This window comes from Lissotriton vulgaris, chromosome 7 (genome assembly GCF_964263255.1).
Source record: "Lissotriton vulgaris chromosome 7, aLisVul1.2, whole genome shotgun sequence".
In the NCBI taxonomy this organism is placed as follows: Eukaryota; Metazoa; Chordata; class Amphibia; order Caudata; family Salamandridae; genus Lissotriton; species Lissotriton vulgaris.
Window position 1 is genome coordinate 1,653,059,929 of NC_141695.1, and position 15,517 is coordinate 1,653,075,445.

At 45.5% G+C, this 15,517-nt stretch overlaps 1 protein-coding gene across 1 annotated transcript in view; it reads right to left on the bottom strand.

Annotated features, from left to right (window-relative positions):
* The window catches only part of ATP5F1E (ATP synthase F1 subunit epsilon), a 30,849-nt gene extending 18,828 nt beyond the window's left edge, over positions 1-12,021 (bottom strand). The window contains exons 1-2 of the mRNA XM_086932642.1: positions 11,866-12,021; positions 2,134-2,269 (exon numbers count right to left, since the gene is read on the bottom strand). Coding sequence (XP_086788768.1) covers positions 2,146-2,269; positions 11,866-11,897 — 156 coding nt within the window. The 5' untranslated portion in view covers positions 11,898-12,021 and the 3' untranslated portion in view covers positions 2,134-2,145. The remainder of the gene's footprint in view (positions 1-2,133; positions 2,270-11,865) is intronic.
* Positions 12,022-15,517: the final 3,496 nt, after the last annotated feature.

Below are 15,517 nucleotides of genomic sequence, written 5' to 3' on the forward strand. Positions count from 1 at the left end.
TACGAATGGTGCACGCTACTCATTTAGTTTTAGATACGGCCTTGTGCCAAGGTTTCTATAGCACATACATCGCGTGTTAATACTTCCCTTCTCAGTAGTATCACCATCCACAAAGATATTAGTTTTGTCGACCTCAGACAGATGAACGTCTGAGTTGCCCCGCTATTGTTCCCATCTACTGCTTGAAGTTCACAGAGATCCCAGAAATGACCACTGACTTCATGGGATGCTATAGGTTATCGTTATTGGGTCATTGCACATGATCGGCTTGTAAGCAGTTGATTTGTGTTATTGATTTCAGTGGTGGTGCTCCAGTAAGACTAACCAGAACTATGCCCACGCGACACCACAACACTTGCAACACAGCGGCCTAATGGAACATGACGCCCCCTCCCGCCCTCCGCCACCAATGTTCTGTCCCTCTTGGGTGCGCAGAACTCACGAGGAGAAGAACCTTGCAAGCCTAATAAAACTATTGTGAAAGACGGAAGAAACCTCACACCAATCACCAGCTCTGAGAATCAAAGAGCAAAGCAATTAGTCCTCACGAACAACCACCCTGGAAGTTAATAAAGTGTGGAAGTGCGGGAACTCCATCACTGGGCTTTATTTATCAATGCAAACTAGAAATGCAAATCCGCCTTTGCTTTGATACAAATATGCTCCGACTAGCCTCGAGTGTGCCAGAGTTTTAATGCGTGGAGCTATTGTTAAATGTGAATGATTAATTTATTTGTATGTTTAGCGAGTATTTGCTGCCAAGTTGTATAAAGACGACACCAGATAGTGTGATGCCGCTTCAGTTTGCTGAATGCCACTTCAAAGTGAAGAATGCAACCTCAAAGCAAAGCGTGAATGCCCCTCTGGAACACGGAATTCTGTGTCAAGAGTGCTCACTTCAGTGAGCGCATTACCACTTCAGTGCACGGAATGCTACTTCAGAGAATGGAATGCCCTCACAAAGCACAGAATGCTAGTTCCCTGGTGTCACGTCAGAGCATGGACTGCCAGTCCAGAACATGGCCCATCCCTTCACAATACACATTGCTGCTTCAGATCTTGGAATGCAACTTTTGAGCGCAGAAATCCATTATAGTATGCCCTCTAGGGACACGGAATGCACACGTTCATAGTGTGGGATGCTGATTCAGAGCATGGAATGCCCTTTCAAATAATAGAATGTTTGTTCTGAGGTGTCATTTCAGAGCATGTAATGCCATTCCAGAACACGGTAGGCCCCTTCAGAAAGCAGAATGATGCGTCAGAGTGGGCAATGGCGCCTGTGAGCACTGGAGCCCCTCAGTGGACGGAATACTGCTTCAGAGTTTGGAATACAAATTTAGAGCGCAGAAGGCCAATTCCGATTGTGGTATGCCCCTTCTGGACATGGGATGCAACTTCATGGTACGGTGTTTCAGAGTGCTTCAAAGTGTAGTATGCTCTTCAGGACACAAGTCCTAAAAAAGCATTAGCATAGCCAATAGGTCTCGCTTTTGGGACCTTATAAGTGTTTAATTATCCAGCACAACATCCTTGGTGCAACAACATCAAGTGCTGCATGGCTAAACACTTATAAGGTCCCAAAGGTGAGACCTATTGGCTATGCCAATGCTTGTTTTTAAAGTGTGCGATGTTTGAGTCTATTAGACATTGAGGAGAAATGTTGTGTTTATGTTTCATGCAATAGGCATAAAAATATCTTTTAGATGAAACATGACCTCACATAGGAGAAGTGGGAGGATGTCACAGAAATCTGAAGCAATATTAGTGAGCTGCTGCAGAGGTACAACATTGAAAACACGTCACTGTCCCTGAATATCACATGTAAACACATTTATAATTTGGACCAGTGTGCCTATGCGCCGACAGTGACCTGGCCGAAGAGGGCCAAACTATCAAATTCAAGGCTGTCCTGAACAGGGGCCCCCAAAATACGTCTGGCCCAGGGTCCCAAAAATATTTAAGATGTCCCCGAGCGTACTATCTCAGAGCTCAGTGAACCGTCAGTCAGTGCCTTTGTGGGAAGTATTTCTTTGGCAGTTGTTAGCCCAGCTCCATAAAGAAATGAGGCTTGGCATTTAGGAGGACCCACTAAAGGCGAACAGTTAAAATACTTTAGAGACCGTAACTCACCTTATGGACATTCTAGGAAACCTTAGGTTTTGCAAGTTTGACGTGGGCCTCAGCAGCTTTCTCGGCCTCTACTTTGAACTCTGGCTTCAAGGCAGCACGTACCGCCTTGGCACAGATGTGAGAGTAACGGATGTAGCTGGAAAAAAAAAACCATTTGGTTAGAAAAAGTCTGTTTTCATAGAGAAGAAATCTACCCAAAATTCAAATTGTTAATCCAGAAGATTGACAACCGTCAACAACAAGCCTGCACAAAGTGGTGAGACCACAAAAATCCAAGGCATCGGCGAACAGATCCAAAGACCAGGTCCAAGCAAAGTTGTGTTGCTGGCAACCTCATTAAAAGGTTTATGGAAAACTTTGAGATGGTTGCCAAGTTTTTTGGTTGCCATTTCTGAATAAAAATCGAGCATTTTTAGACTATTTCACATAATTTCGTTATTCTACATAAAAGGTGACTTTGCCTAAAACACACTTTACATACACTGTGTTCTTTTACTGTGCTATGTCATTGAACAGTACAAAGCACTGAAAAAGGTACATGTGAATGAAATTTTAAAAAAGCTGCATGCATTTTCCAGACTCGATGGTTCTGACCAAAGCAGAAAATCATGTTGCAAATTTGGGGGAAAAGCACTACCATTCAGGGAAGACGGACAGTAAAATGTACAAAGTTCGACGAAGAAAAAAAACAACAAAAAAAAACACAAAAGACCTTTGCTTAATACTACTACTAAGAACACAAGCTGAAAAATAAAGTGTTCACTTCATGAATATCTGTCCAAAGACCATAAACATCAGTGCATAGTTTCTACTGCACACATTATTGCTAGGCCCGGGTGGAGTTTCCAAACTGACCAAAAAACTCGGCAGCATTCCACTGCGTGCGGAACGCATTCGGTCACGCCGTTTGCCAAGATTTTTATCACCGGGTTTTTGACCGGCGCTAGAAAATCAGCGCAAACGGCCCATTGCGCAGAGCAGGATGGCACTGCTTCTTTCTGCCACTCGAGTGGACATTCTACTCGAGTGGCAGCTTCCTCAACGCATACGGAAGATTTCTCAATGCCAGCAATAGAAGCCACCCTCAATCGCCAGTGTTGAGAAATCTCCCTGGGAGGTGGTCTGGAGTAAGATTTTCCTAGCTCACGTAGAACTCCAAGCACTACGCAGAGAAGGAAAAACTCCAAACTCTGCAAGCAAAACGGAATTTCACGCCGATGCATAGCCCTTGCCAGTTTCGAACTAGGAGACTTGGCTAACCAGAGAATATAAGATTGGACAGCAGGCAAAAGCTCGACGTCAGCAACACCCAATTATGTTGAGACTACTGAAGGTGCACTGTCAGGCACTTTTGCACAACAAAAACAGCTAACAATAACATATAAACCTAGTTGAAGTCTACTGGTTGCAGCTTGTATGCTCAGAGAAAACTGTCTAAAATGCAAAAGTTAATTTTGCACAACCATAATACTCATGCATCACAGAATGCCTCATTTCCTCAAACTTCTTTTACATTACCAACGGTAGTGACATGAAGAGGAGTTAAAAACCGTTTAAGAAACCAATATATGGGGAATAGAGAAAAATAGTGCGCTGCAAACTACGTAAATGCAGTGAAAAGGACCGCCACATGGAATCGGGGCAGTCGCTGTTCGAGGAATCAAACCACCATAAGGAGGGATAAATAAAACAGATGCCCCTATCAGGAGCACCGATTTATACACGGCATGAAGAGGAACCAATTAAAAGTGATGGGCATAGTTTGAGTCCCTAGAGTGGACTACTAAATGTCGAAAGACCGAGCATGTGCTGCCTAGGCTCGACCTAAAAAGGACATGAATGGACATTATGAGTCAGGTGATTTACAGTAGTTTTCTTTCACATGCCTGCTGGGTATGGTAGGTCACGTTTGTTGACTGATGTGTGAGAATGTAAAGAAAATGTGAGCATAATCCTTCCTTCCATAATCCTTAATATTCCTGAAACTTTACCTTTATGTTTACTAGGAATTTTTTTCATTTTCCTTTCTTTCCCATGCGACTGTCACATCTAACTGCTTTTGCAATCACTGTTTTAGTAAATTAGAATGCAAGTTTGTAAGAGAAGTCTTAATGTTAGGGAGGAGATGCCTTCATTTGTATCTAAAAGGCTGTCACCGCCCTCTCACCTCCTGGGATGTTCAAACTGATGACCTACAACATAAAAAGACAAAGCCAGCTTTTTAGGTTTCGCTGGGGGGCGGAGCCGTTAGGCTCCTCCTCCAGAGAAATCTGTAGTTTCTAGTATGGGTGACTTGAACACGCCCCTCTGCTTCATTGGCTAGCTCCATAAATGGAGGCTAGCCATTGGAACAGAGAGGCGTCCGTCAATGCCGGACCAGACACGGGGGCGTTCCCGAGATTCTTTGGCTTTTGCCGACGTCACGCGACGCCGGGAACGCCCCCGTGTCTGGTCCGGCCGGGCCGTGCTTGCTGCTGTCCTGCCTTGTGTCCCTCCTCCCGCCGTCCCCACGTTTCCCGCCTCCCTCCCGCCGTCCGTTCCTCTCGTGTCCTTTCCCGCCCCCCGTGTCCTCTCCCGCCCCCTCCCGCCGTCCGTTCCTCTCGTGTCCTTTCCCGCCCCCTCCCGCCGTCCGTTCCTCTCCCGCCCCCCCCTATATAAAATTGCATAAATAAATAAAAAAAGAGTTGTGATTAGGAACCTGGTTTCCGTAATTAAATCTATGTGACAGCGTAACCGATCAGCTCTGTTTCACGTTTATCCATCAGTATTCTCGCTGCTATATACGTTACTTTCGTGCGCTTTTCTTATTATTTTCGCTCAACGAACTGCTCCCTCTACGTCGCCTCCGAGAATGCATTTAACGCATTCTCTCCATAGAGACGTCACGGTCCCTCCTCCCGGCTGCGCATTTGTAGTAAATCCTCCTGTCATATGATCGGCGTAGTCACTCACCCTGCGCCAAAGGCGTTACTACTTGTATTCTATAAGCTAGTTTGCGGCACTGGGAGTGCGCGGCCGGGGCATGCGCCTTCTGTACTGCGGTAGTGAACTACGCACATAGCGGGAAGACTACGATTCTCTGCAGCTGCGGCAGGCATTCTCCCTGTCAGCTGCCTTCATCGGATATGCGTGTTTTACGTAGCGCGACCCAAGATGGCGGGTTTGAGCGAGGAGGAACGGGCGGAGGAGACCAGGCGGCGGCTTAGGCAGCATTAAGAGCGGTAAAGCCGGAGAGAGAGCAGCAAGGAGGGCCGAGCCTGACCTAGCGCCCCCGGGGCCTTCAGGCCTCCCCGTGGGGCTCCAGTGAGGTACTACCACCTGTCCGGTCCCAGTGCTCCCCCGGCGGCTCCTACCCCCTCCCTCGGCCTGTCGCCACCCACTGGGCCGTCCCTGCCTACAGTAAACCCCCTTAACCTGTTACTACTTCGTGCTCCCTCTGACCTGTCACCCTTATTACGGCATTCATTGCGCCAGGCCTGAATCTGCCCTCGCCCGTTAATCATCGCAGCCCTGCCCTTCTACGTGGTTTACGACCCCCACACCCCAATCTACTGCCGGCGTCTGTCCCATTTTTATTTTTGTTTTGGTTGCCACCTTTCCCGACCTTGTGCCTGCTTCTGTAACCGCCCCATTCAGCCCCTGGAGCTCCATACCCATCCCCCCTGTCCTGTTTATAACGGCCTACTCGTCCCCAGTCCGCCTTCCTGCCTTTGCTGTCGGCCCTTTCTCTTTAAACCCGCGCCCCTAGAACGCCCTGCCCGTGTTCCCTTGGACTCCACGTTCACACCAGCCTGTGCCCCGCCGCTAGAGAATGATGAAGCTGAAGTCCAACCAGACGCGCACCTACGATGGGGACGGCTACAAGAAACGCGCGGCCTGTCTGTGCTTCAGGAGCGAGAGCGAAGAGGAGGTGAGAGGTCACATGGGGCGGAGGGTGTGATGGTGCTATGGGGCGATAGATGGAGGGGAGAAAGGGTCCAGGATAACCAATAGCTTAGGATAACCTCTAAAAGGGTGGGGCGATGGGGGCGGGAGTGGGGCCGTCAGTTCACCAGGGGAAGGTGTAAATGTAGCATGGAGAAAAAGTGGCCAGCTGATGGTGTACAGTGCGAGGGAAGGGGTGGGCGATTAGGTGAAGTGAACTGAAATGTACATTTTGGGAGGTTAAGAGAGGTCATTGTAAATGAGGAGACGGGGGAGCAGAGGGCAGTGGGCTGGGCTTGAGCTAGACATAAAGCATTGGTGCCACAAGAGAAGGAGGTGAATAGTTTCGGAGGCGCTCTGACGATGAGACATTTTCGTCGAATATGATGAAGTTGGTAGAGGAGCCTGGAAACAGATTCGGTGGTCTTGAAGAGTGGAAAAGATTTTACAGCGGTTGCAAGAACAGAGGGATATACAAGTAAGGCCGTCCTGTGGAGAATCCTTTGGTAGTCAATGGACTTATGTAAAAGTCCGCTAAAGGGACTAAAGAAAAAGGCAGCCTTAAAACATCTCCGATGAGAACAGAGAACGAAGCTGAAGAAAATAACAGTAAGTATGTCAGGGATGCTTAGGTAGTAGTTGAGGAGAAGGACCTATCTGGTGCTGTGATTACTTTGTGAAGGTAGTTGGGTTGTCAAACATTCGTGGTTAGATCAAGAGAATCGGAGCTGGCACAAGGAGCAGATGAGTACCTTTGAGGGAGGGTACCATAATGCCAAAATAATTGTGCTGACCATGGAGATCTTTCTCTGCTATGACCTCAATGATATTAACTCCCCCCAGAGTCTACAAAATATAATGTCCACGTTTTGCTACTGCTATTTGTCAAATTAGATGTAGGTCTATCTAGCAAGTGAAAGTAGATTCCCTTGCCCTCCATTTAACCTTTGCTTTCGATAAACAGACAGGAGGGTTGAGATTTCAAAGGAGTCTAAGTAGATAATAAGGTGATTAAATGTATGGAGTAGATACATGTTTAAGGGAGTTGTACATAAAAGGGATGCCAAGGAGATATGTAATGGTGCTCCTGAAACAATTTTATTTGATTTGTGCCACATAGGTTCACCCATTTAGTGATGGTTTACTTGGAACCTTGCTTTCTGTTATCTAAATATTTTTTTTTACACTGGTGTAGTTTTTCCTTCAGGTATTTAATGATTTACTTTTTATTACGTATGATAAATTTAGGGCAGATAATGTTTGCCATGTCAAATTATTTTACACTTTGCCCTACCTATTTTCAATACCACATGCCTGCCATGGAGTCAACATTTACCATGTTTCTATCCTTAGCTTTATTGCTTCTTTAAAAAATGTTCTCCTTCAGACAGCTTCTTTGATTTGTTAGCCTTTCTTAGACTCTATATACAGGGCGTTAGTATAACCGTAGGTCACCGGGGAGTAGTCTTGCATGCCTCCTTAGGTTTACATATGAAAGTAATTTTCTATCTCGTTTAAAAAAAAAAAATAATCTATCTATCCGTAGTTCCACTCTTAATTGTGGGGCTCTTTGCGTGTGTGTGGGGCTCTTTGCGCGTGTGTGGGGCTCTTTGCGCGTGTGTGGGGCTCTTTGCGCGTGTGTGGGGCTCTTTGCGCGTGTGTGTGGGGGGGGCTCTTGCGTGTGGGGGGGGCTCTTGCGTGTGTGTGTGGGGGGCTCTTGCGTGTGTGTGTGGGGGGCTCTTGCGTGTGTGTGTGGGGGGCTCTTGCGTGTGTGTGTGGGGGGCTCTTGCGTGTGTGTGTGGGGGGCTCTTGCGTGTGTGTGTGGGGGGCTCTTGTGTGGTGTGTGTGGGGGGCTCTTGTGTGGTGTGTGGGGGGGCTCTTGTGTGGTGTGTGGGGGGGGCTCTTGTGTGGTGTGTGGGGGGCTCTTGTGTGGTGTGTGGGGGGCTCGTGTGTGTGTGTGTGTGGGGGGGGCTCTTGTGTGGGTGTGTGTATTGGCATTGTAAATGAGAATGCCATTTATTTATCTGTTTTCAAAACCAACACATAAATAAAAAGTTTGCCATTTACAATGCCAATGGCTCAAACTTTTCCGAAGGCGAAACCGTTGCATTGTAAATGCTTGTTGTCTTTTTATGTTGTATGTCACTACACTTTTTTTTTGCATTTCACAACTCTGTACTTTGGTACTACCATATAGAATACTATAGTCTATTTTTTTATTTTATTAAATCATCATGTTACATTGTAGTTTTGCTTCTAACAGTTTCATTAAGGGCTCAAAACCTCAGCATGCAAAGTGCTGAGAAGGAGTCAGTTGTAAGCTGGGTTTTAAAATGTTGTAAAGCTGCCTACTCCATTTCAACAACGTCTCGTTTGTTGTGTAAAAACAAAAGCAAACCCTGCTCACATATTTTGTGAGGGTTCACTCACTTTGTGCATTTAAACGAGCATTGGCAACGTGGATAAACTTTCCTAAAGCGTGATGGAAAGTTGATCACTGAGCAGGATGGGTACAACACAAGTAGCTTACACACTAACCAGTAAGTGAGAAACACTAAAGGACTGTTGAATGATTTTAATGACAAACATATAGGTAGTACAATACCCCTGCAAAAAAACAGCCAAACCTGTTAGGTTATCACAATTTATTCGAGTACTCACATAGGATGATGAATGCTCACCTACCTACTATGGTATGCTACATTACTGTGTTCAAGATCTTTCGCTGGGAAACAAAGCATTCAAGAGTACTACTGTTCATTGGTTGTACAGTTTTCCAGCTATGGCTTCTCTAGTTTGGGTGAGGTTACGTCATTAATGTCTACATTTATGTTCTCCCTTTCTTAAATTGTCACACCTATATCAAAATTGCATGCAGGTGCTTTACTGGTGTTTCTACCACAAGATTAAATGCAGGAGGCCAGAGCAACAGCAGTGGTGTAACTAAAGTTGAGGAGGCGCCCCTGCAAAGTACACGGAGGAGCCCCATCTACGGATTCAATCCAGAGCTCTCAGGCCTGAATACTGTGCTGATGGCCCCCCGCGGGGGCCTGTGTTACAACCCTGAACAACAGACCATACTCCTCTTTTCCATCAAAATGTTTTGTGCTTGAATATGCCCCTATGGGCTCAGGCAGACTCCCCAACAATACAACCTTACCTTCCATCAAATATTGTAAAATAATCCCAGCTTCATAGGGCATGTTTACCAGCCTGGGGGGGGGGGGGGGGGGGTTTCTTAAATCCCACTGCTTGAAGAAGTCATGCAACTTGTAATTGATGAGGCCTTCAGTTTCGCTTGGCAAGTCACTAATCGTAACCTGTGCTAAGAACAGGCCATGCCCAAGTTGCAGCTTACTGGGTGTGGGCTGATACTGTGAGCTACGCAACCAAAACGAGAGAGACTCCTACCCTATTATCACTGCCAAAAGAGAATGAAAGTGACTGCCAGGTATCATAATTTTCAGCTGCCATATCTGTGTTGAAGTGTGTCTGGAAAAGCAGCTCTGAGCTCATAAGTGACTACTACTTTATTTACAAGTTTTACATAAAAAGTGAATTTTTGTTTCACTTTAGATTATATAATTGCACCTTCATTACAAGGAGTGATTCACAACCCTTCTGCTGCGACAGTTTATTAATGACTCAAGCGGCCCAGTTTCTTCTAAATAAGCCTTTTTGTATGAATGGAGCAACTGTATGACCTATTAAACCATAAACAAGAGAGGTTGTTGTACAGAGTACATCCTGAAATATTTCAAGGAACTCTCAAATGTGAAGAACACTGAAAAGACGGTGCGGTGCTGAGAAGTAGTTTTCTAGTGTCATGCTGCCTGCTCAAGATTGGAAGCTGGAACAGAAACCAGGTTTCCTGATTATATTGTGCAATTGAGATCCAGGATAAATAGCACATTTTTTCCCGCTCAGGCTCGGATGACAATTTTATTGGTGACCCAAGAGGCAAGTCGGTTGTCTTCTGCCTCCTATACAAGGCCATTACTGTTATAGAAGGGGTAACATTATAGTATATCAAACTATAGACACACACGAGGTTTCTGTAAAATGCACATCATAAACTTAATGATTTTAAGATGCTGTCAAATGTGGTAACTCTGAAAAGTTAGCACAGGAAAGAAAAATAATTTCCTTGAGTCCGTTTGGTCAAGCTGCAAAGCTGTGACTGAAACAAGCTTCTCTGTGTCAGGATGCCGCTACTTGTCTTGCTTGCCCTGTGTCCAATAAAAGCTTCTGACTGGCCTGGGTATGTAATGCAAGTTTATTTGTTTTTCTGAGTGATGGGTAACCTATGTCAGTGTTATTTGTAGCACCCTCCCCGCAGACTAATTAGCTATGCTGTAGACAGGCAACAAGGTGACAACCTCTTCAAAAAGGTTTAGAGTGGGGTGCATCTGACTGTGCGATCCCAGCCTCTTCAAAATGTAGATGCCAATTAAAATGGATTAATAAAATGAGAACATGTAACTTTGAGAGAGCCTATGCAGGTAGAGTGGGAGCGATTGCTAGGTTTGAAAGGAACTGGAAATATTTTGAGATGCTTGAATCGATAAAAGGAAGTTAATAGTCTTATTTAAGTCAAATTTTTAGAATGTATTGCTTCTACATTTTTAAGAATTTCAACTACATATTTAATCTGCTATATTATACCAGTCGCTTGTGTATTCCATCATAGATATATTTATTTGTTAACGTTGTGCGATTTTGCATTTGTACTTCAAAGAAATAGGATAATACTCCTCCTGATATATATTGTCGGTCCACCCACTTTAACGCTCTAGTCTCTTTACATATGCCAACTTTACATGTTACTGCACTAGCACTTTAAAAAAAAATGTACAATAATATTCTTGCTGTTTTAAATTAGCGGCTTCCATACCACATTGCACTAGCACTTTATCAATCCGTATTGCAATCTTGATGTTTGTTCCATACCAATAGTTTTTATATTTTCAATCTGACTACGTCTTTGTTTTGGCATTTTATGAAAGGAAAAACGTTTAGTCATACGTTATTGCAGTTTGTGTAGTTTTGTCTCTTGTATATTGTCTGGAAATTTTTGTCTAATTATGAAGTAATTAATGTACCAATGTTTATCCTACGGCTTATTTAATAAGAAAAAAACTTAAAAAAATAAAATAAAAAAGTTTAGAGTGGGGTGCATCTGACTGTGCGATCCCAGCCTCTTCAAAATGTAGAGGGCCACCTCCAGAGAGTTACTGAATTTAAAGTGTGAGGATTCAGTGTATCGCCGAGTTGTAGAGTAGCCCTTGAACTTTTGCAATAAAAGCACCGCACAAGAGGACGAACGATACGCCAAACAGCCAACACCATGGGGTGAGAGGAAAACCGCTTAGGGGAGGGGGGCAAAGCAAACTCTAATAAATCGGTTAAACTAGGTAGTAGGCGGCTGGCTAACTTTCACACCAGGATAATAAAAAGTGCACCTCGGAGAACGTATATTACTTGTAAACGAGACAGCTCTCATACTAGGTCTCCTTAACGCCACTTGAATCCCGAACTGCCTCACTCCAGGGTAATTTAATCCGGAAATGTAAGTAAACGTCCACCGGAAATCGATAACCAACTGAACCCGGTTAGTACGTATCTCAGACCAGCATGTCTGTAGCGAACATTGTCATTGCTCTGGGTCAAAAAGCTATCACAGGACCTCAAACGTCCCCTGCAACTGCACCAAAAGGCAAATACTCATGGAGAACCCCCATCCCTCATTTTAAAAGCCCCAAATATGTCAGGGCAATCTCTGTTCCGGGAACACGCCACCCTCTGTACCTGAGTCCAGCCTGTCTCCAGAACGCCACCATCTTTGCTACCGGTGCTGGAGCTGCAGTATGATCTGCTCGTGCGATGGCGGACGACAGGGGGCGGGACTCGGCCAAGGGTAAAAGGAGAAAAGCTCTGCAATCAGCCAATTAGACAGCGCGCCGGTCAGCATGAACATAAAAGAAATACTGCAGAATCCGGCGGAAATACAGGTCAGAGTGAAAGGCAAATCATATTGCAGTAAAAATAACAGAAGGTGTTGATACAGCTGCATTCCCAACAGAACATATACTAACGAGCGACTTTATTTGTCCATGCCGAAAGGAAGAGACAAACACATTGGTTAATGAAACATATTGTCCTGGTCATAATGCGGAAACGACGACGTTTAATGCATGTTCATCAAGAATTTCCAATACCGATGGTCTGGCATTTGTGGAAATTTGAGTTTTTGGCGTTGTAAATTATATTGTTTTTTTTATTTATGGTTAGTTTTGTTTGTAGTTGAGTGGATGCATGTTGTTGGTAGTGGGATTATGTGGTTTGAATTGGAATTGTGTGGGTTGGATTTGTGTGGTCTATGGTGTATTTGTGTATTGTTAATGTGTGGGGTGAACAATAGATACAGGTGAGAGGTGTATAAATTATATAGAAAGTAAGACTCAGAAGGAATGGTAGTTTGTGTATGAAGAAGTGAATGAACTGTAGACAAAGTAATATAAATAGTGTGTGAGAAAGGGATAGAAGGGGAGAGAAGTAATAGATGTATAAAGAGGCTGTGGTTGTGTATGTAGAAAACGGTGAAGGAAGAGTAGGGGAGTGTGTGTGTTATTTCAAAGTTATGGTATTGAAAGTGTGTAGAAAGATATGAAGTGAAATCATAGTATAAATGCTAGATTAGTGTGTGAGAGAGCGAGATAGTGGTGTGAAAGAGATTATGAGAGAGGGAGTTGTGTCCAACATATGTGATAAATTGTGCTAATGCCACAGCAAAGTTAAACAACTGTAATGCGCACATCTGCTGAACAGACAGAATAAAAGTTATAAACTGGACTGTTTTTTTAAATTAAAAGTCTTCCTCTTATATATCTACACACACATACTGTCATAATACAAAACAGCAAGAACACAACATTAATATGATAAAGCCGAACCAAAAAAACACAGATCATTTTCCAATTGTTTTCTCGAAGGTGATGAGTACTTGTTCCTACAATTTACACACACTTTAAAATTTAGTATTAATACAGCATGTGTACTAATTTAAAAAGTATCTAGTTTTGGGCACAAAATGGAAAAGCAAATTACATTAAGTGGGAAAAGTGATGCTGCCACAATTAAAATAAAATAAATAAAATATTAAGCACAATGCAGCTGGTCCTTCCCATGCTGCATAACATCTGCTTAACACAACAAAGTAATAACAGAATGCCAGCATGCAGTAGTGCAGAGTAGAGTGGTGTAGAGTTTGGTGACATAGAGTGCAGTGTTGCAGAGTAGAGTGGCATAGAGTGCAGAGGTGCAGGGTGGCAGAGAGTGCATTGGCATAGAGGGCAGTGGCATAGAGTACTGCAGAGTAGAATAGAGTGCATTGGCGTATAGTAGAGTAGACTGGTGTAGAGTGCATTGGTGTAGAGTGTTGCAGAATATAGTAGTGCTGAGTACCATGGTGCAGAGTAGAGTGCTGCAAAGTAGAGTGTAGTCCTGTGGAGTGATATAGAGTAGAGTGGACTGGTGTAGAGTGCATTGGCGTAGAATGTTGCAGAGTATACTGAGTGCAGTGGGTTAGAGTGCGGTGGCATAGATTTCAGCAGCTTACAGTGCAGTGTGGTAGAATGTAGTGGCGTAGATTAGAGTGGTGCATAGTAGAGTGCAGTGGTGCAGAGTAGAATGGCATAAACTTAAATGGTGTAGAGAGTGCAGCGACAAAGTGGTGCAGAGTGCAGTGGCGTAGAGTGCAGTGATGCAGAGTGGCATAGAGTGCAGTAGTACGGAGTGGAGTGGCGGAGAGTGCAAAGTACAGTGTCATAGAATGCAGTGTCGTAGAGTGCAGTGGCATAGAGTAGAGTGCCTTAGAAAGCAGTGACGTGGAGTACAGCGGTGCAGAGTAGAGTGCAGTGACATAGAGTACAGCTGTGTTGAGTGCATTTGCATAAAGTGCAGTGGTTTAGAGTAAAGTGGCATAGAGTAGAGTGGCACAGAGTGGAGTAGAATGGCATCGCAGTGACATAGAGTGGAAAAGCATAGAAAACAGGCCACTTTCCAATTAAGTACAGCCAAGAAGAAGCACTAGCTAATAAGCCTGGTTTTAATGTCTTAAAGTATGCTGAGATAGCACATTAGAGGAAGACCCAAGACAGAAAGTCAACAGGGAAGGGCAGAGAGAGCTCCAGTTGTAAAGTAGTACCTTATGTAGTTCAACACAAGCACTCAATTGTGAGGCGTAAGGAAACAACCAAACGGTCAACAGCATTTTGACAAAGTCTAACAGATTCACTCAGATTGAACCCTTACCGTGAGACAAGCTGGTCGCAGGACTTGGACCCCATCGGATTGTTGATCCTTGGACCCCATCACAGAGGATTTCTTGCCCCCGTGGTCGCTGCAGCTGCAAGTGCTGCAAACACTGTCAGCGCACAGAACCTCGCCGGACCCGCTTCGCGGGTCCCGCAGCGCCGTGCGTTTGAAGGCGCCTGTTAGTGTGGGTGTGCTGACACCATCGAGGAGGAGCAGGCAGGGCAGAGTGTCGGCGGGGCTGCGAGCAGGCAGGGACTCCAGTGTCCAGGAGCCCCTGCGCGCCCATTGAGCACACCTGGGCTACTCTCCCCGCTGGACACGCCCCCCGCCAGATTGTTGAAAAGCGAGCACTCACATTAAAACTTTGGAACCCTTACCGTGAGACAAGCTGGTCGCAGGACTTGGACCCCATCGGATTGTTGATCCTTGGACCCCATCACAGAGGATTTCTTGCCCCCGTGGTCGCTGCAGCTGCAAGTGCTGCAAACACTGTCAGCGCACAGAACCTCGCTGGACCCGCTTCGCGGGTCCCGCAGCGCCGTGCGTTTGAAGGCGCCTGTTAGTGTGGGTGTGCTGACACCATCGAGGAGGAGCAGGCAGGGCAGTGTGTCGGCGGGGCTGCGAGCAGGCAGGGACTCCAGTGTCCAGGAGCCCCTGCGCGCCCATTGAGCACACCTGGGCTGCTCTCCCCGCTGGACACCCCCCCCTGTCCTCCCACCTATTGGCGAGGTGCACCTGAAGCATAAAGGAGACCGCGACCCCCGCTAAGCGGGAGCGCGCCGGGAGAAGCCCGGGAACAGGGCGGGACCGTCTGTGGCCGTCAAGGGCCAAGGGAGGCCGGGCTGGGCCAGTCCCCTGATATTTCCCTTAACGGATCGCTTTACAGTAAGTGATATCTAAGTGCTGCATTTTGTTGGCGTTCAGTAGATCAATGTCTACCTCCACAAGTAGTGCCATTTCGACAACTCCTTCTGTCGAGACAGGACCACTGGCAATTGGTCCGCTGGACAAATTCTTTTTTAACCGCCCATCCCTATCCATTGATAAAGAGATAACACTTGCAGAGAGGCGCGCTGAGCGCAGATTATCTATTGAACTACTTAAAAACTCTACGGATAAGCACCCTGCCCAAACATATCCTGCT